The following is a 27,202-nucleotide window of genomic DNA, read 5'->3' as shown; positions in this document are numbered from 1 at the left end:
AGTTGGGCTAGACTCCATGTCCAAGCTGAATATTCCATCCAGAAAATTTACTTCCAACCTCCTTTAAATATGCTTCCAGAGCCACTGTTGAAGAATTTAAAGACTATTCTGATAGTCTGATAAAAACTTCATTCCCAAGGGGCAAAAAACTCCAGGTAACAGGGGACCTACTTGCTTAAGCAATAATCTGGAATGTGGTGCAAAAGCAATACTGGTCACTACCCCACCATCTCAGTACTTGCTAGAGGAACTCTTTACTCCAGGATCTACCAATACAAGACAGCTTTAAACAGATTCTATGGCCCATAGCTCAGCAGTGGAGCACATATTTTGCATGGAAAAAGTCCAATCTTCATGCTTCTCTGAGTCCTTAGACACCCACTACCAGTCAGATAAAAGAATATGATGCTGGACAGTGTAGGGCAACTTCACATAAAGGATGCATTCCTTTCTTTTCTTTTTTAAAAAAGTACCCCTTTTAAAAAATGTAAAGTAAAAACTAATACATCTACTATAAAACTGATAGGATGGCATCCTACTATGTGCCCACATTTTTGGAGCCCTTCCTTAGAAAGAGAGAACGAGGAATCAGGAAGACAAGCTTATGATTCTTGTGCTCTGCACTTATACAGGAAGACCTGATAGAGTCTAAGAGATTTTGATACTTAGGAAGAAAAGCCAAATCCCATGAGAACTGCCCCCCCAACACAAAATCAACTTAATAACTGGCAATTACTGATGGATTTTTAATGGTATCACTCCATATCTCCTTCTGCTTTAGCTTGCTGTGGGTAAGACTGGACCTGAGATGGACTGATCATCCAACAGGTCAGTTGCACAGACTGATACTGACTAGGAAGATATACAGAGGGCACTGTAGATGGCTTTGGCATTAATATAAGACACAGGAGCATAACACAGACAGAATTTTGTCCAGGTGAGGCACAGCTTATCCCAGCTCCTGCATTTCAAACACTGCAGCCCATAAAGCTTCTGAGTGGCTGACTGGGTTTTGACCCAATCTTAGGATGCATTAACAGAAGCATTGTGTCCAGATCACGGGAGGTGGTAGTTCCGCTCTCTTCTGCTATGGTCAGGCCCCACCTGGAGTACTGTGTCCAGTTTTGGGCACCACATTGTGTTGACAAGCATGAGCGTGTCCAGAAGAGGGCAACCAGGATGGTGAGAGGGTTGGAGGAATCCAAATCTTATGAGGAAAGGCTGAAAGAGTTGGGTATGTTTAGCCTGGGAAAGAGAAGGCTTAGAGGGGACATGATTGCAGTCTTCAAATATTTGATGGACTGTCATGTAGAAGATGGAGCGGATTTATTCTCTCTTGCTCTGGATTGCAAGACTAGATCTAGTGGGTGGAAATTACAAGGGAGCCGTTACCAGCTAAATATCAGGAGAACCTAACTGTAAGAGTGGTTGAGCAGTGGAACAGACTGCCTCAGGAGGTGGTGGATGCTCCTTTGCTGGACGTTTTCAAGCGGAGGCTGGACGACAAGTGGAGGTATGTTGTAGGGCTATCTTTCAGCTATGTTCCTGCAGAGTGCAGGGGGTTGGACTAGTTGACCTGCAAGGTCCATTCCAACTCTAACATTCTATGATTCTATTTGATCAGAGGCAACAGTGAGTCAAAAGCTGGCAGGAGATGGACAATAGCTTTTAATAAAACTGGAAGTGGTTGGACAGGAGCTTTACTTTCCTCCATGGTTTTTGTTTTGCTGTAAAGTCACAGCTGACTTATTTATTTGATTTATACCCTGCCTTCCCCACCAAGGGGAACAACCTATAGGGTTTTCAAGGCAAGAGGCATTCCAGAGGTGGTTCACCACTACCTGCCTCTGCAGAGCAACCCCGGACTTCCATGTTAGTCTCCCATCCAAGAACAAACTAGGGCCGATCCTGCCTAGCTTTCGAGATCTGATAAGATCAGGCTAGCCTGCCAGGTTGTTTGTTTCATTATTGCCTCTGGTCAAAAAAGCAATGCAGGTTTTGAAACAATACCAAAACAAAAACCCTAGAGCCCCTGTTGCAAAAGGGGGGAGGAGAATAAAAGACCTGTGCAGTGGTTCATTTTTATGATCACCACCAACTACCACCTCCCCAACACCACTGTCTCCTATGGTGTTATACACAATCTGGACTAGGAGCAAGTTCAATACCTATTTGCTCTCTCTGTTGCATAGTTCAAATAAGGTTTTGCTTAATCTTTTTACAAGTCATAAATGACTTCTTCTCTCTCCACAAGGGTGCTGCTTCATAAAGCCACAAGGAAACAAGGAGAAAAGCACAGCCAGCTAGCTTCAGAGAACAAGCTCCATTGTTTTATATACAAAGAGCCAAACTGGAGATGAACAAAAACACCCATAAACTATCAGGGAAACTCCCAAGTCAGTGTTTCAGCCTCAGGCTCGGACTGGCAACTGTCAGGATTCCGACCAGCGAGGAGATAATACCACAAAGCCCGATGACTCCTGGGTTGGTCTTGTAGATTCCCAGCCGATCCAGTGGGCTTGAGAGATCGCAAAGGTTCTTCAGCGTGTCAAGCAAGAGTGGAGGATGCCTCCTCAAGGTGAGGCAAAGGAGGAGAAGAAAAGGCTGCAGCCCCCCTGTGAGATGGGAAACAAAACTCCGGACTCGCTGGCCACAAGGAGGCAAGTCCTTCTGAGCCTTCTCCGTCTGCGCTGTCTGCTCCATGCAGCAGCAGAGCTCATACAAATTCTCAGCCAGGTTCATCACCAGGGAGTAGTAATAGCATTTGTTGGCCCGCTTGCGCCATTTCTTCTTGTCAATGTTTGGAAAGAGCCCCACACTCCTCACCCATAGGAGCATGTCACAGACAAAGTACAGGGCCTTGTTCAGGTTGGAGACGGTCAGGCAGAAGCGGGGGACCAGCTCCGGCAACTGGTTGGACTGTCGGGCGACCACGATGGCATGCACCATGTTGCCGAGTCTGAACACTGCAAGAGAATTCACAAACATTAGGACTGGATGTTCTTCTTTGTGAGAAGGCTTCTCTGTGTATGCTGCTAGAGCAGGGATCCCCAATCTTTTTGAGGCGGTAGGCACCTTTGGGATTTTGAGAGGAGGTAGTGACTGCCTCCCCAAAATGGCTCCCACAGGAAGTGGAGCCAAACCCAAAGCGGCTGCCTCAGAAGGTAGAACCAAACAGAATACCACCCTCCTCACACCTCCTGGAAAGAAGGAAATCCTGAAGGGGTGATGGAACCACACTCTAAAAAACCAGTTGCTGACCAGTCACCCTCATCTTCTAGTGGAAAATGATTTCATCTGAACGAGGGAAACAATAACAAGCCCTCCCTTAGAAGCCCTTTCTGAAAAGCTTGGTAGGTGCCAAGGAAAGTACTGGCAGGCACTACATTGGAGAACCTGTGCTAGAGTATTCCAAAGCCAGATACTAGTCGGCCATTGATAACAAAAGAGTTGCATTGCACCTAATTTACATACAGGGATGCCTACCAAGGTAGGTGGACCTCCAGTCAGCGATACAAGGGTCCAAAACGACACTCTCCTAACAATTGGGAACACCACCTTCAAAATATATTAAAATCAACAGGAGCAACACAGAGTGAGTGAGCTCAGGCCTCCCAAAAGAGACCTCCCAAAAAACCCAGTAGGGCAAGATCAGCTTTGAATCTCATCAGGGTCGTTCCACAGCTGATAAAGGCACAAGCCCCTCTTTATATCACGGCCTCCACAGTATCCACTTGATATTTTCATGCCCTCCAGCTCAGACCAACTGAACATGAGGTGCTTTTTAGCCTCTGCCTCCGTGCTGGGTGCATGCAGATAGAAAGGCAGTTGTAAATATACTCTTAGACTGCATGACTGGAAATCACTTCACTATTTTCCAGTGCTTCAGAGAACATGTGCATGTGATTTTGGCCTTCTGTTGGGGTGGGGCAAATTTAGGGCCTCAACAACTATTTGTCATCATTATTTAAAATACTGATTGGCTTCTTCATCCCTAAAAATTAACATGGTGGACCACAGCACAGGAAATACAAAGGTTAAATCTTTTAAACAAAAACAGAAAGAGAGGATTGAAAATAGGATTTAAAAGCAGCAGCATGAAAAACAAGAACAGGAAGGACAGAAGGGGTCCACTATACTAACTTTTTGAGCCTGAAGGCACCTTTGGAATTCTGACACAAGATGGTGGGTGAAACCACAAAATGGCTGGTCCAGGAGGCAGAGCCAACCACAAAGTGTCAGGGGCTGTTAAGTACTATAGTACTCTAATACTCTAAAAGTAACTCCTCAACATTTCAGGACGAGTGGATTATGTAGGATCCAGACTCCGGGATGGAGCGGCCGACTGGTTTGTGGGGCTGTACAACGTGGCCACCCCAGAGTTGAGAGATGTGGATGCGCTCATGCAGGCCTTCCGCCGCCAGTTCGAAGATCCACTAAAACACGAGAAGGCCTGCACCCGTTTGCGGGGAATTCGCCAAGGGACCAGGTCGGTGCAAGAGTATTCAGATGAGTTTAAAACAACAGCCGCAAAGTTGTTGGGCTGGCTGGAAGAAGTCCTCATCGAGTTCTACAGAGCGGGACTGAATGTGGTCATTCTGGAGAAGGTGTTGGCACAAGACAACCCTGTCAAAGTTTTCTCTCTCTCCCCAGTCCAGGGATGGGAGAGAAACCAAGCATTCAACAACAGTTAAACAAACCCCAGGATAATGTCTGTACACTCTCCAGGCTTTACCAGTAGTCTGCCACCAGGATCTCTTTTTAAAAGGTTCCCACCAAAGATCAGGAGCAGAGATCCTAAACTCTTCCTTGATTTATAGGATGTACCAACTTTACCAGCTCTGTACCAGGGCTGCGAACAATTAATTGACACAGTGGTAGCCTCCTTAGGCGAACGGCTTAGACACAAGATTCAGTCTTAGAAATCAGGTTGCAACAGAGGAAACAAGTCCAGTTAATATTGATTATATATTACCTTTATTCAGTGCACAAGCATGCATATAACATGAGACTAGCAAAATATAAGAAAACAAATTGTATCTATAGCTTGTTCAGCTCTAACTACACAATAGAGGTATTCCATAGTTACCAAGGTCTCACCAGGGAATCTTGAAAAGGAACCCCATGGTATAAACAAGCAGCCAATCCGAAAGAACTCTTTGTCCATAGTGAAATGCAGAAGATACTACAATGCTCCTTTAAAAAAGAACCGGAAATTCTGCTTTTGGGACTAAAAATGGAAGAAGTTAATGCGGAAAAAAGAACTTTATTCTGGTACCTAATAACGACAGCAAGAATGCTATATGCGCAATATTGGAAACTTGAAAAAGTACCAGAAATTGAAGACTGGATACATAAAGTTCTGTTCATGGCAGAAATGGATAAAATTACTAAGAAATTGAACAACAAAGAAGACGAAGAATTTTTTGAAGAATGGAAGGACTTTAAGAACTATCTGGAAAAGAACTGGGATGTGACAAAAAAGATGTTATCTTTTAAAATGATTAGAAATATGATATTAGCAACTGATGAAATATATATAAGTAAGGGGAAGGGGGTGAAAGCATTGCGGGAAGCCACAGGAGGGGGGATGGAGTATGGGTTATAGGGTAAGTAATTGTTTATGTTTTTAATGAGATTAGAAATATGATATTAGTAACTGATGAAATATATATAAGTAAGGGGAAGGGGGTGAAAGCATTGCGGGAAGCCACAGGAGGGGGGATGGAGTATGGGTTATAGGGTAAGTAATTGTTTATGTATGCTTGAAAGAAAAGTTTTAATGGATAAATGTGGAATACCTATGACTGGAAAATAATAAAACTTTGTTTACCGAAAGAAAAAAAAAGAACTCTTTGTCTCCAGAGAGGAACTCCTCTTTTTTCCCATAGGGATTATTGCAGTTATACCCCCCTTCCGTCACCACCAGGTATGGCCATTTACCCAATAGTGAGAGAGTGGGGAGGCGTGTCCAATCTCTGGTTACCATGCGTTGTCAGGAAAGGTATGTTTTGATTGGCTAGGAGTTGGGCATCCTACTCCAGCCTCTTCCAGTGACCATGTGTCATGTCAGGGAATGCTTTTGATGTGCTAATGTACTGAGCATAGCTCTTCCCAGGCTTGGGAAGGCGCCTGCATGTCGCTCTATCCTGGCGAAGGTGTTAAAATGTCTTGTTTATGGCTATGCAGCCTGGCCATCTGGCAGGCCATCTGCACAGGTGACAGAAATCACATGGGAGCAATGTTCCCTCTAAGCGGTGGAGTATTGTGAGCAAAAATTCTATTTTGTGAGCTACTGGCATTTGATGTGCTAATGTACTGAGCATAGCTCTTCCCAGGCTTGGGAAGGCGCCTGCATGTCGCTCTATCCTGGCGAAGGTGTTAAAATGTCTTGTTTATGGCTATGCAGCCTGGCCATCTGGCAGGCCATCTGCACAGGTGACAGAAATCACATGGGAGTGTTACCAGCTAAGGCCATCTGGCCCAGGCAGGAAGGATTTTAGAAAAGACTTTTTCTATACAAACTTCTTCACGTTAGCCGGGTGGATCCAGGTAGCGTGCGAAGCCAAGAACCAGTTGAACTTGGTGAAGTTGTACAATCAAAAACCCTCAAATCAAGGGGCCGCCGCACAGAGCGGAACGGAGGGGTGAAACCTGGGGAACCCCAAGGGAGGTGACCGGGAGCACCGACTGAAGAAAGGGCTCTGCCTAAAATGTGAGGGACCGGGCAGGAATAGAAGCGATGGAGCAAGCCCCCGAGGTGAATGGCAAGAAAGAAAGGGATGAGACAAGAAGGAGAAAGGGCACGGGAAGCAGAAGCAGCTGCCTCGTGCATTGCAAGCAGCGGAAATTTTGTCCTCTAGCACCTCCTCATCCAGCGAGGGAGACGAGCCAATGGCAGCGGGAAACGACAGAGAGACCTGCTGTGAAGAGCGGCAACCAGCAGGTCCCCCAGACACCGGCGCAGGATTTGGTGAGAAATGGGTCTTCCCTGTTTTTTGCTGTGACTGTATTGAATACCGATGTGAGCACTTCCATCCGAGTGCATGCCCTCATAGACTCCGGGTGCTCACGTGACCTCATCAGCCCCTCGTTAGTAACTGGACTCGGGGCCGCAGTTGTAAAATTGTGAGCCAGTAGTGTTTTCCCAGATGGATGGCACCACGATGCAGTCATGCCAATATTAGACTGTAAAACTGCCCACTGGGGTGGGGGGACAATGGGAACTATGAAGCTTCATAGTGCATCCCACGGCTCAGTTCCCGATGGTGCTGTGGAAACCCTGGTTAGGGGCACATGATCCCTACATACAGTGGAGTAAGGACTGTTTGACTTTCCTGGACCCCCGGTGCAAGGCACATCAGTGGGCCCTGAAATGGGGGGCAGAGCCAAACCCGGTGCTGGAGCAAGTGTGTTTGGCGCGAGAGGAGCTGAAAGCCATTCCCCCCGAGTATCGTGATTTAAGGAAAGTCTTTGAAGAGAAAAAAACGAATGAATTACCTCCCCATGGGAATACTGACTGTACTATAGAAATCCTCCCAGGGCATAAGATGCCAAAGGGGAAACTGTACTCTATGAACCCCTCAGAGTGAGAGGAACTAAGGAGATTCATAGATAAAAACCTAGAACGAGGTTTCATCCGCCCGGCTAAGTCGTTGTTCGCCGCCCCTGTTTTATTCAGGAAGAAAAAGGACGGGGGTTTGAGATTGTGCACCGATTTCCGGTGGCTGAATGCTGTCTCCATGTCGAATGCCTACCCCCTCCCCCTGATCAAAGACTTGCTCACCGAGACTTGCTCAGCGACGGGGCGAGTTTTCACCAAGCTGGACCTATGCGATGCATATTTCAGGGTGCGCATCCGGGAGGGGGATGAATACAAGACAGCGTTTAACACGCCGCTAGGGCAGTTTGAATACTTGGTGATGCCTTTTGGATTGAGTGGCAGGCCGGGAGTTTCTATGAACTAATAAATGAAGTGCTACACAAGCATCTGTTCAAAGGGGTGGTGGCATATTTAGATGATGTACTTGTGGACACGCAAGATATGGACTTGCATGTGAAACTCGTGCGCGACGTGCTCACCGCCTTGTACGAGAACCACCTATATGCTAAACTGTCTAAATGCGAGTTCCATAAGATGGAGATCGAGTTCCTAGGCTACCGCATAACCCAGCAGGGGCTGGGGATGGATCCAGGGAAGGTCCGGGATGTGTTGGGGTGGGAGGCCCCCCAGACACGGCGGCAACTGCAGAGTTTCTTAGGATTCTGCAATTTCTATAGAACCTTCCTCCTGAACTTTGCACAGGTAACTCTGCCCCTAATGGACCTGTTGAAAACCAAGGGGAGGGGCCTGAGCGCAGTTAAAGGTTCATGCAAACTACACTGGACCCAGGAATACCAACAGTCATTCGAGGCACTGAAGGCATTGTTCACCTCCAAGCCAATTTTGCATCATCCTGACGAGACTAAACAATTTATTGTCCAAGTTGATGCATTGGACGTCGCGATGGGCAGTCTTACAGAAGGCCCCGATGGAAAGTTGCACCCGTTGGCTTATGTGTCCAAAAAGTTCTCGGGGGCCGAACGCAACTGGGCAGTGTGGGACAAGGAAGCAGCAGCAGTGCGTTTGGCTTTTGCACCTGGTGCCATTGGCTGGAAGGGGCGAGAGTGCCGTGTGAAGTGTGGACAGATCATAAGAATTTGGAAGCCCTCCGTAAGCCTAGAAGGCTGAACGTGAAACAGGTCAGATGGGCAGAAGTCATCTCCAAATTCCAATTCACGATTAAGTACCTGCCAGGGAAGGCGAACTTCCTTGCTGATGCGATTGACACTATTTTCTCCCCATCGCAATAGGGGGGGGGGACAAGCAGGCAGCAGCGCCTAAGAGGGAGTGTGAGGTTGGCGTGATCCGGCTCCCGAAGGAGCCGTTTCATGCTTTGATCTCCTCCCCCGAAGAAGGCAAGTGCCAAGCAACTCTGCAGCGGCCGTTCGAGCCGGATTACCGGTTTAAGCTCTCTACCAGCCGACCTCTTGAAGATGGGCAACAACAGTAAGTGAAAAGAAGCAATGCGAAACCCGATTTGATCGTGCTAGATAACAATAAACGTGCCGCTTACCTGAACTGTGATAAGATAAAAATTGAAACAAGCGGTTGAGCAGGAAATGACTAAATATTCCCAGAAATCCGATTCCGGCAAAGAAAATAGTTGATTGAAGGCTTTAAAACAGTAAAAAAGAACATTGTTTAACATTCCTGCGGTGGGAATTGAGATATGTGCGCAGCCGAAAACCGAAACTGACGAACTGTATCGCGGGAGGAGCAGGCCGGTGTAACGAAAAAAATACTCCGAGGTGCTGGAACAGGAAGAGGAAGCCCTGAAAGAAGGGCTGAAGCCAACAGGAAGCCAACAGGAAGAGACTCGGAGCTACAAGAGAGCAGAACCGGAAGTGAGTGTATACGAACAGACGGGACCTGGAATACGGTAACCTGACCTACTCTATACCCGAATACCATAGAGAAGTTGCGCCCGACATTTTGAGGAGGACCTGACTTTAAATTTGACTTTAAACTTCTTTTAGAGGGTTTTTAAAAGCGAAAATAGAAGGGAATGGCTGATTGAAGGCTACCCTTTAGAAGAGACTGTTTGTTTGTGAATTTGCGCACCGCAGGAAAAGCACCAAAACGGAGACCAGAAGAGGACCGAAAAGAGCTGACTCTGATCCTGACGTTAAGCCAAAAGTGAGACCAAGAACTAATTCAACACCAACTAGGCTGACACCAACCCCCAAGATGTCAAAAGAGAGGGAGAAGGATAAGAAAGAGATGTATGCTGCCATGGAGGCAATGGAGAAAAGGATGCTGGAAGCAATACAAGCTATGGGAGAACAAAGTGAAAAAAGGATGGGGGAACAGATTGAAAAGCAACTGGAGGCACAAATGGCAAAGCAGACTCAGATTCATCTGAAACAACTTGAAGAGGTTCAGGAGAAGAACATAGCGGCAATTAAAGATTTGGTCACTACTGAGATAACTTCAATCAAGCAAGAAATAGAAGGAGTCAAAAAGGAGATTCAGGCTAATGCAACCAAAACTACGGAAGTGGAAGAGAAGATGCAACAAGTGGAAGAAAAACAGGATTCTTTGACTCAGCAATTTAGAAGATCAGAAACAATGATGGAGTTCAGAAGGATGCAAACCCATCTGAGATTCAGGGGCATTAAAGAGAAGGAAAATGAAGATATAAGAGATGAAATGATGAAGGCAATAACATCATATTTGGAAGAAGATGAAGGGACAATGGACTCTGATTTTGATTTGATATACAGAGTGAACTCCAGAATTGCAGAAAAGAAAAATTTACCAAGAGATGTTATTGTACAATTTGTAACAAGAACAACTACAGAAGATATTTTTAAGAAACAATTCACCGTCCCTTTTGAAATGGAAGGAAACAAGATTATGGTGATGAGAGAACTCCCCCGAGCAGTACTGCAAGACAGAAAAAGGTATAAGCCTTTGGTGGATAAACTGAGGACTTTGAATATTAGGTACAGATGGGAAATTCCACAAGGCTTATCCTTTACTTACAAAGGTGGGAGAGTCCAGATCAGGTCGGTGACGGATTTTTATAAATTTAAGGCGGACAATTCTGACGTCTTTGGAGAACTTTAAATTAAGAATCTACAATGGATTACAAATTGTTGTCATGGAACGTGAATGGATTAAATTCACCTAACAAGAGGAAAAGAATCAATTATTGGATACAAAAACAAAATTGTAACTTGATATGCTTGCAAGAAACTCATATTAGAAAACTGGATGCCAAATATTTAAAAAATGTTAAATTGGGATTAGAATTTTATTCCTCGGCCTTAAATAAGAAAAAAGGTGTGGTGATATATGTGAAAAAGGATTTACAACCTAAAGAAATTTTCAAAGATTTGGAAGGAAGATATGTGGGTGTGGAAGTGATGATTCAACAGAAAAAGACACTGGTGGTCAATATATACGCACCCAATGGAGCAAAAGAAAAGTTCTTTAAGGACTTAACTGAACACCTACAAGGACAAACTTATGATCAAGTTATTTTGGCCGGAGACTTTAATGGAACTATAGATCGGCTGGATAGACAATCACAAAAAGGCAACGAAATTAGTGGAAAATTGCCAAAGAACTTTTTTGAACTAGTCAAACAGGAAAAACTAGAAGATGTGTGGAGGAAATGGAACCCAACGCAGAAAGATTTTACTTTTTATTCCAATAGACATTGCTCTTTTTCCAGAATTGATATGATTTGGATGTCAGAAGAATTGTCAATGAAAACACAAAAAATAGAAATCCTGCCTAGATGTAACTCGGATCACAACCCTGTTTTGTGGACCTCTACTGAAAGGAATAAATCCTTTCTTTGGAGAATAAATGAAGATTTGTTGGATAAAAAAGGTGTTATGGAAATGTTAAAAGAAGAAACAAAACAATATTTCCATCCGTGGGCTGTCATTTCTATGGACTTCATTACTGATTTGCCTGTGAGTAAGGAAAAAATGGTAATTTGGGTGGTAGTTGATTTATTCTCTAAGCAAGCCCATTTTGTGCCGTGCAAATCTATCCCCACGGCCAAGCAACTGGCCGCTATGGTCTTGCAGCATGTCATCAAATTGCATGGTATCCCATGCAAATTAATATCTGACAGAGGCTCGCAATTTGTTTCGAGGTTCTGGAAGGAGCTCATGAAGCTCTTGGGCATAGAAAGGGGGATGAGGTCAAGCCATCGCCCCGAAACTGTTGGACAATCAGAAAGGACGAACCAAATTTTGGAGCAAATCTTGCGATGTTATATAAACCATCAACAGACTGACTGGGTGCAACTTTTACCTTTTGCTGAATTTGCATATAATAACTCTGTTCACTCATCCACGGGGATATGCCCGTTTAAGGCGGTGTACGGGTATGAGGGGTTCCTCTCCCGATTGTAGACCTCTCCCAACCCATAGAGGGGGACGCGCAACTGTGGTGGCATAATGTTACCAAGAACTGGGAGGTGTTGAGAAAAATGGTGGACAAGGCTAAACGTGACTATAAAAAATATGCTGATGCAAAGCAGTCCCCTGGATGGGATTTGACCTCTGGTGATTCTGTCTATCTGTCCACCAAGAACATTAAGGGTCTCTGCAGCTGCACCGAAAACTGGGCTGGAAGTATGTGGGCCCCTTTAAAATTCTAAGGGTGATAAACAAGGTTGCGGTAGAGGTCGACCTGCTGAAATCCCTGCGGGCTTTACATGCAGTAATTCACATAAGCTGCCTCAAACGGGACCCAGGGTGTTCGACTGGAGATCCTCAGTCCGCGAAGCCCGAACCCCTGTGGCTGGACGGGGAGCCACATCAAGAGGTTCAGGAGATTCTGGACTCCAAACTCCGCAGGGGCGCCCTCCACTATTTGGCCCGATGGAAGGAGTTTGGTCCGGAAGAGAATGAATGGGTGGCCACGCGTCACGTGCGTGCCCCTCGCCTTGTTCGGAGGTTCCATAGGGCGTTCCCTGACAAACTGTGTGTGTGGGGGTCCTGTTTAGGGGGGGCAGTATGTCAGAGTCGGGCACCGTTCTGCTATGTAAATGACTCTGCCAAATGCCTGTTTGATCCTTCAGCCTGATCTGCCATAAACCCAGGGAAGGAGAGATGAAAAGGGGGAAAATGTGCGTGTGTATAGAGCGGTTGGCTGGTGTTAACTTTCTCATGGGAATGGGGGGGAAGGATCTTTCCTCTGCACTTCAAAAGGAAAGATTACAAGTTGTAATCTTAGATGTTTTAATCAGTCTGAACAAAGAATCTCTCTGTGTATCACTACTCTTAGTTTTAATAAAGCTTTTCTATGAGACAACGAGTTGATTGAACCAGGAGCCTGACTCCTCCATGAATCTGTCTAATCCCCTTTTAAAGCCACCTGTGCTCATGGCCATCACTACATCCATCAGCAAATTCTACAATTCAATTACTCATAGAGTGAAGAAGTGTTTCCACATGTCCATATTCATTCTATTGGGTGCCTCCGAGTTCTAATATTATGGGGAGGTCTCTTTCTTTTTCTGCCTGAGACTTAATTTCTGGCACATTTGCCCCCACTGCAAAAATCCTTTCTCCATGCTATGGGCTATCAAGTCACCCCACTTATGGTGACCTATGAATTAATGACCTCCACAATGTCGTATTGTTAACAGCCTTATTCAGGTCTTGGGCCTGACAGCCATGGCTTCCTTAATTGAGTCAACCATCTCATGTTGGGATTTCCTCTTTTCCTGCTGCCTTCAACTTTTCCTAGCTTTATTGTCTTTTCCAGTGAGTTTTCTTTAGCACATTACAATGTAAGCTTTATTATTTTATTTTCTAGAAAAAGAGGGAAGGAATTGCCACCATCTTGAACAAGCTTTACATCACTTATTTTATCACCTTTTTATGGAACTTTCCCTCCAATCTTGTTAGACAAGTATTAGTTGGTTTGATCCTCTTCAATATTATAAGCTTCACATACTGCTTTGAGGCAAGTCAAAGCAGTAGGATGCAAAAGGAATTTAAATAACTTCTACCTTCAGTGTGTGAGTTTGCAGGATTTTAATTCTAAACACCTCTATTAATGCTAGGCTGTACTCATCCCCAGCCATTCCATTCTGGCAATTCTTTGCAAACATTTAGATAATACCTAGACTGAAACCACAACAGTTTGTTTATCACCATCATTCCCACCTAATGAGTCTTTTAGAACTGTCAAATGATCTCAACCACGAGCCTTGAGACAGCGTTTTCCTGATCTCATTGGGGTGAGACAGTTTGGAAAGAAGCTGATCCCAGCCTCTGGAATAAAGTGCATTCCCTCCCCTGCAGGCACAACATCCCCCTTTTGACACATTTCTGAAATGAAGCCAACAGCTGCCCTTCAAAATAAATCATGTGCTCTCGATTAATGGTGTCTATTTCAATAACTGATATTTCCCCTTGATGCTCACATAGCTTGCACCAGAGATTCTGTGTGTTGTGCAATTGTTCAAACAAGCTGAATTAAGAAAAAGAATGCATTGCAACCAATGTTCCCTCTAAGCTGTGGAGTCTTCTGAGCAAAAATTCTACTTTGTGAGCTACTGGCATTACAGTTGTAAGCGAGCGATTTGGCTACTGCATAAATTAGTTTGCTCTGGAGCCATCCTCTCTGAGCTGAGATGAAAATGTGTGAGCTGGAGGCTAAAAACCTGTGAGTTAGCTCACACTAACTCAGCTTAGAGGGAACACTGATTGCGACTGCAAAAGCAAGCATGGTCTACGTAAGGAGGAGCTCCCCCATTCTCACAGCTCTCCCCTCCACATAGAGTCTTCATGGGTGTTTGCTACTCCTCCCAATGTGGTATCATCAGCAAATTTAGTGAGTAGCCTTTCTACCCCTTCATCCAGATCATTGATAAAAATATTGAAAAGTACCAGGCCCAAAACCGAGCCCTGCAGCACCCCCCTCCAATCTGATGAAACGCCATTGACCACCACACTTTGTGTGCGGTCCTCTAACCAGTTCCCTATCCACCAAACTGTCCTATAGTCCAGTCCACAGTCTTCCAGTTTGCCCATCAGAATGTCATGGGGAACCTTATCAAAAGCTTTACTGAAATCCAGGTAAATCACATCAATAGATTTTCCACGATCCATTAAGCTCGTCACATGATCAAAGAAGGAAATCAGGTTGATCTGACAAGATCTGTTGGGGACAAAACCATGCTGACTTCCCCAGATCACGAAGTGGTCCTTCAGATGCTTACAGATCGATCCCTTTAAAATCTGCTCTAATATCTTCCCAGCAACAGAAGTCAGACTGACCGGCCTGTAGTCTCCCAGGTCATCCTTCTTCCATTTCTTAAAGATTGGGATAACATTTGCTCTCCTCCAATCTTGTGGTACATTCCCAGTCCTCCAGGAGGCCTTGAAGATGATGGACAGAGGCTCTGCAAGTTCATTAGAAAGTACTTTGAGCACTCTTGGGTGCACACCATCTGGCCCATGGGATTTGTATTTGTCCAGTGCAGCCAGGTGCCTTTCCACAACCTCCCTGTCAATGTCAACTGGACACTCAGGTATCCTGTCATGTCCTCTACCATCTCTAGACGGGCTCGAGTTCTTCAGGGAGAAAACAGAGGCAAAAAAGTCATTAAGCCTGTCTGCTTTTATTCTGTCCTCCACCAGAGTTTCTCCTTCTACTCCCAAAAGCGGTCCAATTGCCTCTTTTACCTTGCATTTGCTTCTCACATATCTGTAGCAGTTTTTCTTAGTGAAGCGAGCCCCCCCTGGCCAGACCCAACTCATACTGAGCTTTGGTTTCCATGATGGCTGATCTGCAGTACCTAGGAACTCTCATGTACTCCTCTTTAGAGTCTGACCTTCCCTCTATTTCCTGAACATTTCCCTTTTCTCCCTTAGCTTATTCTGGAGCTCTCGGTTCATCCACATCGGTTTCTTGGTGCCCTTATCATGTTTCTGTCTTGCTGGAATAGTGAGGGCTTGAGCTCACAAAAGCTCATGTTTGAGAAGAGCCCACCCTTCACTCGCTCCTTTCCCTTCCAGCACACTCCCCCACGGAATGACTCCCATCAAGTTTCTGAGTTCGTTGAAGTTGGCCCAACGAAAATCTAACCTATGAGCAGTGTTCCCTCTAAGCTGAGTCAGTGTGAGCTAGCTCACAGTTTTTTAGCCTCTGGCTCACACATTCTTGTCTTGGCTCAGGAAGGATGGCTCCAGAGCAAACTGATTTATGCAGTAGCCAAACTGCCCGCTCGCAACTTTAATGCCGGTAGCTCACCAAGTAGGATCACAAGACTCCACAGCTTAGAGGGAACATTGCCTATGAGTCTGGCTACGAACTTCCTTGACCCCCCACAGCAACTGGAATTCAAGGACATGGTCACTTCCCCCTAAGGTCCCCAGCACCTTCACTCTGTCTACCAATTCTTTCCTGTTGGTTAATATTAAGTCCAGTATGGCTGAGCCCCTCCACCATTTGAAAAAGGAAGTTGTCAGCCAGACAGGTCAGGAAGTTGCGTGATTCTTGTCGCTTTGTTGAGCCTGTCTCCCACCACACATTGAGGAAGTTGAAGTCTCCCATAATTATAAGGTTCTGATATCTGGTTCCAGGAGGGCAGCATCCATTTCTTGTCCCTATTCCGGCAGTCTGTAGCAGACTCCAACAACAATACCCTTTGTCCTACCTCCCTTTATTTCCACCCATATACTTTCCACGGGGCTGTCAACCACATTCTCTAGAACTTCCTGACAATCTAGCCCTCTCTTCACATACAGCACCACTCCGCCTCCTCTTCTACCCTTCTGGTTTTTCTTGAACTACTCATACCCATCCACGTTCCAGTCATGAGAATCATCCCACCAAGTCTCAGTGATTCCTATCCAAGTACTAACCATGGCTAACCCTGCTCAGCTTCCAAGATCTGGCCAGCCTGGGCTATCTAGATCAGGGCAGTTGTATATATTCCATGCTAAAAAAAATGGAATTAACTATGTTCTATAACTATGCAATCCAAATTCAGTGTTAGGCGAAGCTGAAATCTGCAAGGTGCATTAATTACGAAATTTGTTTTTAAACCCTGGTGTAGTAGTTAAGTGCACGGACTCTAGTCTGGGAGAACCGGGTTTGATTTCCCACTCCTCCACTTGCAGCTACTGGATGACCTTTGGAGAAGCCATAGTTCTGTCAGAGCTGTTCTTGAGAGAGCAGTTTCTGTCAGAGCTCTCTCAGCCCCACCTACCTCACAGGGTATCTGTTGTGGGGAGGGGGAGGGGAAGGGAAAGGAGTTTGTAAGCTGTTCTGAGACTCCAAGTGAAGGGCGAGGTATAAATCCAATCTCTCTTATGCAAAGAAGTAAAAGTCGGAGACAGAGAACTCTGCAAGAAAACAGTGAATCCTGCCTTTTGAAATCTTGGCCAGCAACCCTCTTCTGACTTCTGCAATTTTTGCAGGCATGCACCTCAAAGTATATCTTTGCAGCCCTAAAGACTAAAAACTTGGGGAAGTGGAATTTTAAAATCATGCCCACTGCCTTAAAGAATTTGGAGGGAAGGAAAAACATTGGGGGGGGGGAAGAGAGAGAGAGAGAGTGCACGCGAGAGAGAGAGAGCACTTCTTAGATGGTAACATACTTACACTTGCGGCCAGAGCTCATGCTAGACTCCAGGTGTTTGAGCTTCATTACCACCTCCTCTCTGCCACTCTTATTCTCTAACACATAGCTAAGCAGCATGCACGTATACTGAGTTGCACTGGAATGGGGGAAAAATATTCATATCACAGGTGAGGCAGGCAATTCGCAGAGGAAAAGGAATGCTCTTTTGCAAAATGAAGTGTGTGGGGGGGGGCAAACAGAAAGACACAGAAGCAAGATCAGCAAGGCAAAAACAAACATTCCCTCACACGAAACCACCCCAGAAAACTGCCAAGGGAGAGAAAGGCTATGTCATTATTCCTGTAGACTCCTTCCTAATAAGCAGTTTCTCTACACTTTAGGGTTCACAGCTTTGCTGCTTTTCCCAAACAAAGATACTCTCCCCATGAATCTCAGCCACACAAGCCTTATGCCAATAGCCACACAGACACAGCAGTGGTTCAACTGCTACACTGTCCTGACAGCAAAAAATAACCCAGTAATTTCAAGGGTGCACCAATTCATAGAACAGGGAGTGAGATCAATTTTTTTTTTTTTTTAAATGACTCCACAGGTGATAGAAGAAAGTGTGGTATAGTAATCAGAGTGCTGGATAAGAAGACCCAGGTACAGACCTCTACTTGCCCCCAGACTTAACCCTGGGCCAGTCACTGTCTCTCAGTGTGACCTACCTCACAAGGCTGTTGTGAGGATAAAACAGAGGAGAGGGAGAAGCATGGAGCCACCCTGAGCTCCATGGTGGGAGAGATATATAGGTACTAAATAAATAAGTGGTCAAGATATTAGATGAGGAGAGCCAGATTGAATCTTCACTTGGCCTTCCTGGGTGACCCAATGCCCCAATTACCTGGATTGAGTAAAATTTGGGAGAATTTCCCTCCCTCCAGACCCAGAGATGGAACTCAGTGCTGCAGCTTTTCTTATCCCATCTTCTATGCTGACTGAGCTACTGAGTTCAAAAGGGGAAGCACATATTAACAGGCAGAGTTGCTAACTTTATGTCTACTTTGTAAATACCAGTGCAGAGGTGGTTGGCTGCAGAGGATATTTGGAAGGTTTTCCTATAAAAATGTCCCCTCAGCATCACTTGTGACCCATATTTCTTATGCTGGGTTTTTCAAATGGTCCCAAATTTTCAAGGAAGTGTTTAAGAAGCTATTGTCTTTTATCTGGGGAGATCTGTTAGCTGTCTTTGACCAGATAGTTTCTTGTAGCATTAGAGGAAGTGTAAAATTTTGTTCTATTTGAATCCACTTTTCATCTGAATCTTTATGTAACATTTTTAATATTTGGGCAAGATTCGCAGAATTGTAATAGGCATTGAGATCAGGAAATCCTAGACCGCCTATATTTGGAGATCTACTTAGAAATTTCTTGCTTACCCTAGGTTTTTTGTAAGCCCAGAAAAAACTATTTGTTTTTGCCATGTTTTAAAGGTTGCAGCTGTTATCTCTATTGGCAGAGTTCTAAATAAAAATGTAAATTTGGGTAAAATAAAACTTTTGGTTAGATACAATCTGTCTGACCATGATAACTTCAGTTTATCCCATGCTTTCAGTTGTGCATTGACTTCCTTATATACTTTACAGAAATTATGAGTGAAGCATCTTGAAATCAAGAGGTATAAAAACACCCAAGTGTCGCCAAACTGTTGTGACCCAATTAAACTGAACATTTGTTTTGATTTCTTGGATATTTTTAGGGGTTAAATTTATCGGGTATATGTCAGATTTGCTTTGATAACAACCAACCCAGAGATCTGCCCAAATTGTTTTAATATATTATGCGATATGTTCAGAGAGTTAATTGGATCTGAGAGGTAGAGGACCAAGTCGTCGGCATAGAGAGCAATTTTATGTTCATATTCTCCTATTTTTATTCCAGCTATATCTTTATTTTGTCTTATTGCCTCTGCAAGTGGTTCTATCACAATGGCAAAGAGCAGCGGAGAAAGCGGGCAACCCAGATGGGTTCCCCTATGTATATTAAAGTGCTTTGAGGTAATTTCATTCACTCTGACTTGAGCTTTGGATGTTGCATAAAGTGTTTTTAGAGCTGCCATAAATGATTTGCCAAATACCATATGTTGCAGTAACTTTAGTAGATACTGAGGCTAAACGGAATCGAAGGCCTTTTCCATATCTCAGCTGAGGATCAAGGCTTCTTTTTGTTTTTTCTTACAGTAGTTAATCACATTCAGTGTCCTCCGGATATTATCAGCTTATTTCTTTTAGGTATAAACCCCGTTTGGTCCTCTTTGACATAGTTAGCAATTATCTTTTTCAGCCGGTTAGCTAATACATAGGTGAACACTTTGTAATCTTGATTTAACAGGGCTATGGGCCTATATGATGATAGTTGAGATGGATTTTTGTTTTCTTTTGGGACAGGGATTAACATTGCTGAGGACCACGAGGGTGGCATCTTACCACTGGTCATGATGTTATTGTAAACTTCTGTCAGAGGTTTAGCTAGGACCAAGCTGAAAGCTTTATAGAATTCCGAAGTAAACCTGTCATTCCCTGGCGCGGTATTGTTTTTCAGCCCTTTAATCGTGTCTTGTATTTCTTGTTCAGAAGTCGGGTTGTCTAGTATTTGTTTGTGATGTTCAGACAACCGTTGTGTTATATTCGTGGAGGATAGAAAACTTTGTATGTCATCAGGACTTGGACTGGAGTATGAGTACAATTTGCTATAAAAAGAGACCAAAATCTCCACAATTGATCTAGAGGAATATTTTACTGTTCCCACCTTATCTCTCATTTGAGTTATATTTGATCTTAATTTCTTATCCTTTACCCTCCAAGCTAATAGTTTTAAAGATTATGGGGATTTCTGCCAATATTGCTGCTTAGTGTAAAGAAGATTTTTTTGGATTTGAGAGATCTCTGTTGATTCCAGTAACTTTCTTGCAGCTAACTTTTTATAAATTTTCTGACTTCCGGTCTTTTTATGGTCTAGTTCCAGCTGATTAATTTTTGCCATCGTTTCTGCTATGAACTTATTTTTTTCTTTTTTAAGGTATGATGACAAAGCAATAATTTTGCCTCTGAGCAATTAAAAGATTTGAGGTTTCTTGGCAGCGTTTCTCAATTCTTTATGGCGTTGTCCTTGAGTGGTGTCTGGAGCTCTATTGGTTTCCATTTTTGTGATTTATTACTTAAGTCCATTTCATCTTCTAATTTTAAAGCTCTTAGCAGACCCATGCGTCCATCCTCCTTCCCTGCGATGCCACGCTCCCCTTGTATTTGTTTAGCTTGCTTGTCCATTGTTATGTATGCTATTGGTTTTTATGCTTTTGCATAAAAGGTCCCAGGTTCAATCCCCAACACTCCCAATTAAAAGGCTCAGGGAGTAGGTGATATGAAAGCTCTCCTCCTGAGACTCTGGAAAGAGTCTGCCAGCCAGGGTAGACAATTCTGACCTTGAAATAAAGCACGTTTAATTCCTTTAACTGGACTTAGATCTTCTACTTATGGAACATGTGGTCGATTACTGAGCCACTTCTCCCCTAATAATTTCTCTGTTGCTGATGTGAAGAATTCTGCTGAATGAGCCTAGGGGTTGACTTTGGAGGCCTCACTGACTATGATTCATTGATTATGGAGGCCCAGGTCATTGCCACTGCCAGGTCTGCCTTTTTTCATCTGAGGAAGATCAGACAGTTGGCCCCATACCTCACCCCCCGCAATCTGGCTGCGGTGACCCATGCATCAGTCACTTCCAGATTAGATTACTGTAATTCTCTCTACGTGGGGCTTCCGTTGGCTGTTCCGGAAACTACAGCTAGTGCAGAACGCAGCGGCGCAGGTGTTGATGTCACTGCCTGTGTGGGCACATATCCACCTGGTGCTGCGTGAACTGCACTGGCCGCCTATTGAATACTGGATCCATTTTAAGATGTTGGTGCTTACCTTTAAAGCCCTATACAGCCAGGGACCCACATATCTTCGAGACCACCTCTCCCCTAATGAGACCCACAGAACATTGTGTTCTACGAACCAACACCTCCTGGTAGTCCCTGGCCCTATGGATGTTCAACCTGCCTCAACTAGGGCCAGGGCCTTTTTGGCCCTGGGCCCTGCCTGGTGGAATGAGCTATCTTATGAGATCAGGGCCCTGGTGGACCTGTTACAGTTCCGCAGGGCCTGCAAAACAGAGCTCTTCCGTCGGGCTTTTAGTTGAGGCAGTGGTCTTCCATCTGATTTGGCCTCCCCTTCAATGACCACAGTTCCTAGAAGCCAAATGGGACCACAACATTATCCATTGAGGCACATTATTGTTTTAGTCTGTGGTGATCTTATTGATTTTAAATGGATTATAATGTGTTTTATAATAATAATAATAATATTTATTGCATTAGCAAAAAAGCCATAGCAACTGTACAGGATAAAATGTGTTTTATTAGTAAATCTACATTAATTGCAGATCTTAATTGTAAATTATGAATTGTTTTAATTGCAAATCAGCATTTTTGTAGACCTATATGTTGGTATCCGCCTGAGCCTACAATGTGGGGAGGGTGGGATATAAGTCTAACAAAATAAATAAATAAAATGACAATTCCTAGGCTTTGGGGTGGTGGGAACTGACACAGTTAAACTACAGTAGAGCTGGTATAAATGTATAGTGCATAATTCCCCTCAATCCTTCCTTGTTCTCTCTCTCAGTCCTTTCCCCATATGTTCCCCCAAGGGCACTATGGTCAGGGAGTCAACATCTCCTGGAAATTCCAGGCCCCAGGGATATTATACTTGCTGTTCCCAGAGCCAGGGCATTTTCGGTGGCGGCTTCTACTTGGTGGGAGGAGCTCCCAGAGGAGATCCGGGCCCTGCGGGCCCTTTCTCAGTTCCGCAGGACCTGCAAGACAGAGCTCTTCCACCAGGCTTTTGAGTAGGAGCCGCCACCACTACTACTATTCCACCACCGCTATTTATGCAGCAGCGCACCACTACCAGCACTATGTGGTTCCATCGGGGTGCGAGGTGACCCTGGAAGGAGAAGGGATGACAGGTTATTGGAACGTTGCCATTGGATTAAGATCTACCCCATCTTGTGATAAGTGGAGCACTGACACTTTGTTGTTTGTATTATATTGTTTTATTCTGTTTTAACTTTGGCACTTGTGCCTCGTTGTTAGCCGCCCTGAGCCTTCGGGGAGGGCGGGATATAAATCCAAAAATAAATAAATAAAATGTTGTGATGCCCCTGGCAGAACCTATTTTAAGTCAGGTTGAAGACAGGGGACACAGAGTCCTGACTAGGACTGTGAGGCCTCATAATTACCCACTGCAAACCAAGTGTGCTCTTAGAGCAGATCCAGTACTCTCTTCTAATTGTGCCCTGCAGAGAAAGAGCAGCATCTGGAGGTTTCAGTGAAACACCTGCTATTTATTTGTTATTATTTAATTTCTTTATAGTCCACCTTTTTCACTGAGATCCAAGGTGGATTACATAGGGTAAAGGTAAAGGTTCCCTTGCTCGAAAGCCAGTCGAATCCGACTCTAGGGTTGCGGTGCTCATCTCTGTTTCAAAGCTGAAGAGCCAGCACTGTCCAAAGACGTTTCCGTGGTCATGTGGCCGGCATGACTAAACACCAAGGCGCATGGAACACTGTTACCTTCCCACCGAAGTGGTACCTATTTATCTACTTGCAATTTCTTGCTTTCGAACTGCTAGGTTGGCAGGAGCTGGAACTAGAGATGGGAGCTCACTCCATCATGCGGCACCTGGGTCTCGAACTGCTGAACTACTGACCTTCCACAGCCTGCAGTTCAGCATCTTAACCACTTGAGCCACCGCAGCTCCTTTACATTGATCAATGCAATCAACAGGATGAGATATCTACCAAAAAGTGTAATAGGACTGGGATAGGATTACAGAATCAGTGACCATCTCACTGAGGAATCCCTGGAAGCTACAGTAATTACCTTGTGAGCCCCACAACAGTCTGAAAATAACAACCTTAGCTTTACTGAGCATGTGTTGGTTGTATGTACACATGGCATGGATCTGTGGGAGAATGCCTACTTTCTAGCCAAGTAGAAAATCCTAAATTCTACTGATCAAAATCCTGTTAAAATCCTCTCTTCCATTGGGTCCGCTTGATAAATTTTTGTTCTTAAAAGTGCACGTGCACACAGCAAGCAAATCCTGCACGCCCCTATTTTCTTTGTTAGTATTTAAGTGATTGTCTGAGCTTTCACTAAGAAAACATAGGGCTTGTTCCCATGCCCAGGTTCATCACATGATCATTTCAACATCATCAGTAACTGAGATTAACGGCTCATGCATACCCAAATGCTTCCTCCCATAGAGGAGGCTGCCAGATGTTATCTTTGTGCAAATCAATGGTCTAGGTCAGTCTTTTTCCAGGGTGGTGCATGTAATTGCACATCTAATACCACAAGTTCATGCCATGTAACAGCAAATACCAAGTATTTCACTGGAGCCCATTCACATGCAAGAATTCAAATTCTGCAGTACATGTTTTTGTGAAACAGCCCACCCACCCCTCTGGGTACAGGAAGAAAGTGCTTCAGTCATTGAGCAGCACACCCAAACTCCAGATTGCTGAGTTACATCCCCCCCAATTAAAACTGACAGCACAACTTTATTTACATCTAAAAAGATATGAAGTATGAAAGAGAGTCATAGAAGAAAAAGAACTGACATATTGGGCACTACTCTTGGTTAGAATAATGGGCACTTCAGAGCAGCAACTCATAAAGAGATGTAGCTTTCTCCACAAGTGGCCTGCAGGAGTTAAGAATCCCGTCACACACAACGGGGGGGGGGGGAATTAACCACCATCTACAGAGGCTGCTTAAGAACGTGCAAGTCCTGAGCACTGACTTATGCAGAGTTGCATCAGGATCCCTCTTAAATTATTCCATCAGTTTTATCTACTGCAAGTGGTGCTTGTTCCACCACTTAATCGCAGTCCCACCTCGGGCTGCTTTAAATATACGCAACTCCAAAGCAGCGAGTCCAAAGTTGCATCAGGTCCCCTCCTCCGCCATTCTTTCATTTATTTATTTAATTTTACACGATTATGCCCCAGCGCAGAGTTTGGGAACGGTTGCCCAAGTCAGCAGGATTTGCAAGCAACGCAAAGCTCGACCCCAGCCTGGCACTTATTGCTGAGTGGTAGCCCCCGAACCTTTTCCTCCCTTTCTCACCCAAAGAAAAGCCCGCTTTTTGGATAGAAGATCCCGCATCACCTGTCGCCCCTCACCGAAAAAGCCGCTCCCGACCCTGCGTCTGGTTGGAGAAGTACACAAAGGCTTCCATCGCCAAGAAATCCCGCCTGTTCGGGCAACACCATGCGCGCGCGCACCGGTTCTAGGCGGAGCAAGGCTGCGTGGGAAACCTGGAGCGCGGGTGAGGGGGCGGGGCCGCAGCGGACAAGCCTCCTCCCCCAGCAAGCCCCGCCCACCCCGGAAAGGGCTCGCTTCCGGGCGAGGTTGCCGTAGCAACGGGAGAACTCGGGAGGCAAACGCGAGCCTGGACTTGTGGAGCCTGTAGAAAGGGAGTAAGAGCGGGTTCTGAGACTAATTAATTAATTGTAACATGTTACAGACGAGTTTTTTGGGGGCGGCGGCTATTATTAGTAGTAATACTGGAGTATAATATCCACCCTCCATATTTTTAAACTTTACAACAAGCCTGTTAAGTAGGCTAGACTAAGAGATTAGTGGTTGGCAGGGCCGGCCCGAGGTTGTCCTGCGCTCTAGATGAGCGCAGATGCCAACCTCCCGGCAAGGCCTGGAGACGCGTGCTCAAGGCGGTGGGACCGGCAGCAGGAGGGGGCGGTTGGGGGAGCAGGAGGAAGACGGATTGGAGGAGGAGGGGGGGAGCAAGCTCAACTGGCTGCCTTCTTTGGAGTGCGCAACTCGGACTCGGACCTTGGAAAGGGCTGCTCCGGCTCCAGTTTCCGCTGACCGTCATGGGCGACGGGTAGCACAGGCAGGCCGACGGGCAGCCGCCCCACCCGGGCGCCTCCAGACCCAGCAGCAGCGGCGGCAGTAGCCCCAGGCAACCCCCTGAGAGCCGAGCAGAGAGCGAGCGAGCGCGTCAGTGCAGAACCCTGTCAAGCTGGCCAGGCCTGATATTGTCACTAGGGTTGGTGTATATTATTCTCCCCCCTGCCCCATCTCATAAAACAGACCCGTTTTTATCTTATGGCATTCAGCAGACTATATAAAGCAGAAATGTTCAGAAGGGAATTTTTATAAAGGCAATAGGGCTGTATTACAATGAAATGGTTCAGGAAGGTGGTTTTTACAAAGAATGAGACTGTGAACTGGTCTGTGTCGAGCTCCGGCCTCGCTTGCAATGTATTTCTACATGGATTCACATGTGTTTCTACAGTTCCTCTGTAACCTTGGTCCTTTCCATTCCTGTTTATCTTCCCTGCTGGAAAGTGGGGAGGAGGGAGTGACTGTTTATGGCTGTCCACTTTGCTTGATTAGTGCTACCTAGTAATAATTCTCATGCTGGGGCTTCTCGTGTGCTGTAAACATGTTGGGATGTGCATGATCTCACCGTTCGGTGTGACCTTGTAGTTGGCAGAGCTTCTAGATAATGTAACTGTTAGTTTGCAGGTGCTAGGGGTCATAGGGGCAGAGGCAGACTTGTGGCGTGCTGAATGAGAGAAGTGATTGGTCATTTGGCATGTGGGAGTTTTCCTGGTTATTATATTGGGGGAACTGGCATCTGGAACCCAGTTCCGACACAAAAACTGTTCATGCTTGGAACCTCTCTGTCTCCTAATAAACAAATCTTGCTGCTACAAGAGTGTTGTGGGAGTGATTGCATCCAGGACTTGTGTATAGAATGCATAATGTGTTTGCTGTATGTATTAGCCAGCTCCTACCACATTGTTTTCTACTTACGTAATTCCATTTTCTGTATTGTCTAGCATACCATGCCTAATACTTTTTGCTTTCTTTTAAATTTCAGCAAGGCAGATTATAAATACAATAAATAGCCTTGTGAGCTTAGCCAGGATGACAGATAAGCGGCCCAGTCTCTAGCTGGTTCTACTAGGAGAGGGTTTGCATTGAGAGCCATTGTGGTTTTTATTTATTTACAGACTATATACCCTGCCTTTCTGCCGTTCCAAGGCCACCAAGGCAGATAACAGATTAAAAGTTAGGGACTGTGGTCTATACTAGACAGTAGTATTCACACTGCATGTTGTAAGTAGAATCCTATTGTGTAACTTTTGCATTGTTTAATACATTATGTTAATACTTATGATTTCCTTCAGTTCTGTGTAGATTTATGGTAGGTCCCAGATCTCTGCAATCCAAATTCCACCGCATTGCCTTATTGGATATCCCGTCCTGTTCGATTGTATTGATTTACTCCATGTAATCTGCCTTGAATTTCAGTGAGAAAAGTGGACTATAAATAACTTTAAAAAAGAAAAACATCATAAAATCACGTATTAAAAACCACTAGCAGAAACCCACATTATTAAAACAAAACCAAAGCTAAAATACATGCATAAAAAGAATTAAGACATAGGATAGGAAGGAAGGGTTGTAGTAGTTATAGATCTGGGAGCCCCAGGTTTGAGTCCCCGTTCTTCTACAGTGGATGACCATGAGCCAGTCACAAACTCTCAGCCTCACCTACATCATAGGGCTTTTGTGAGTATAAAACAGAGGAAAGAAGAATGATGTAAGCATTAGGGGGGGGGGTCCCCCATTGGAGGAAAAAGGCAGCATACAAAAAGTAAAAGAGATTATATTACAGTTTGCAGTATCTCTCCTTCTCCACTGAAAATTAGCTTTCCCAGTGGCTCTAGTTTCCTTGCAATTTTGGCATGCTGCTAGAACAGAAGAAAAACTAATATAACCTGTTTTGAAAATATTCCCTTAAAACCTATGTACCTTTACCACCTTTAGCTGTGCTCCAATTATGTCTAGCATACCTGCACCTTGGGCAGTTAAAGAAGAGGGGGAACACAGAAATGGAATTAGCTT

At 44.9% G+C, this 27,202-nt stretch overlaps 2 protein-coding genes across 3 annotated transcripts in view; one reads left to right on the top strand and one right to left on the bottom strand.

Annotated features, from left to right (window-relative positions):
- Positions 1-1,865: 1,865 nt before the first annotated feature.
- Positions 1,866-24,577, bottom strand: PEX11A (peroxisomal biogenesis factor 11 alpha). Of its 2 annotated transcripts, none has more exons than XM_015419249.1 (3): positions 24,431-24,577; positions 17,189-17,304; positions 1,866-2,966 (listed from the first exon to the last, which is right to left on the bottom strand). In XM_015419249.1, the coding sequence occupies exons 1-3, from the start codon at positions 24,532-24,534 to the stop codon at positions 2,398-2,400; spliced, it is 789 nt and encodes a 262-aa protein (XP_015274735.1). In that variant the 5' UTR covers positions 24,535-24,577; the 3' UTR covers positions 1,866-2,397. The 2 variants fall into 2 exon arrangements, with proteins under 2 accessions (XP_015274735.1, XP_015274736.1); XM_015419250.1 differs by having other exon boundaries at positions 24,445-24,556.
- Positions 24,578-24,690: 113 nt separating this feature from the next.
- The window catches only part of WDR93 (WD repeat domain 93), an 88,697-nt gene continuing 86,185 nt past the window's right edge, over positions 24,691-27,202 (top strand). Inside the window, exon 1 of the mRNA XM_015419243.1 lies at positions 24,691-24,741. The gene's annotated coding sequence lies outside the window, so the exon portion shown is untranslated. The remainder of the gene's footprint in view (positions 24,742-27,202) is intronic.

Source organism: Gekko japonicus, unplaced genomic scaffold (assembly GCF_001447785.1).
Source record: "Gekko japonicus isolate JY-2015 unplaced genomic scaffold, Gekko_japonicus_V1.1 scaffold111, whole genome shotgun sequence".
Lineage (NCBI taxonomy): Eukaryota > Metazoa > Chordata > Lepidosauria > Squamata > Gekkonidae > Gekko > Gekko japonicus.
Note: the sequence above shows the minus strand (reverse complement) of the source record. Positions and strands in the feature narration are given on the sequence as shown.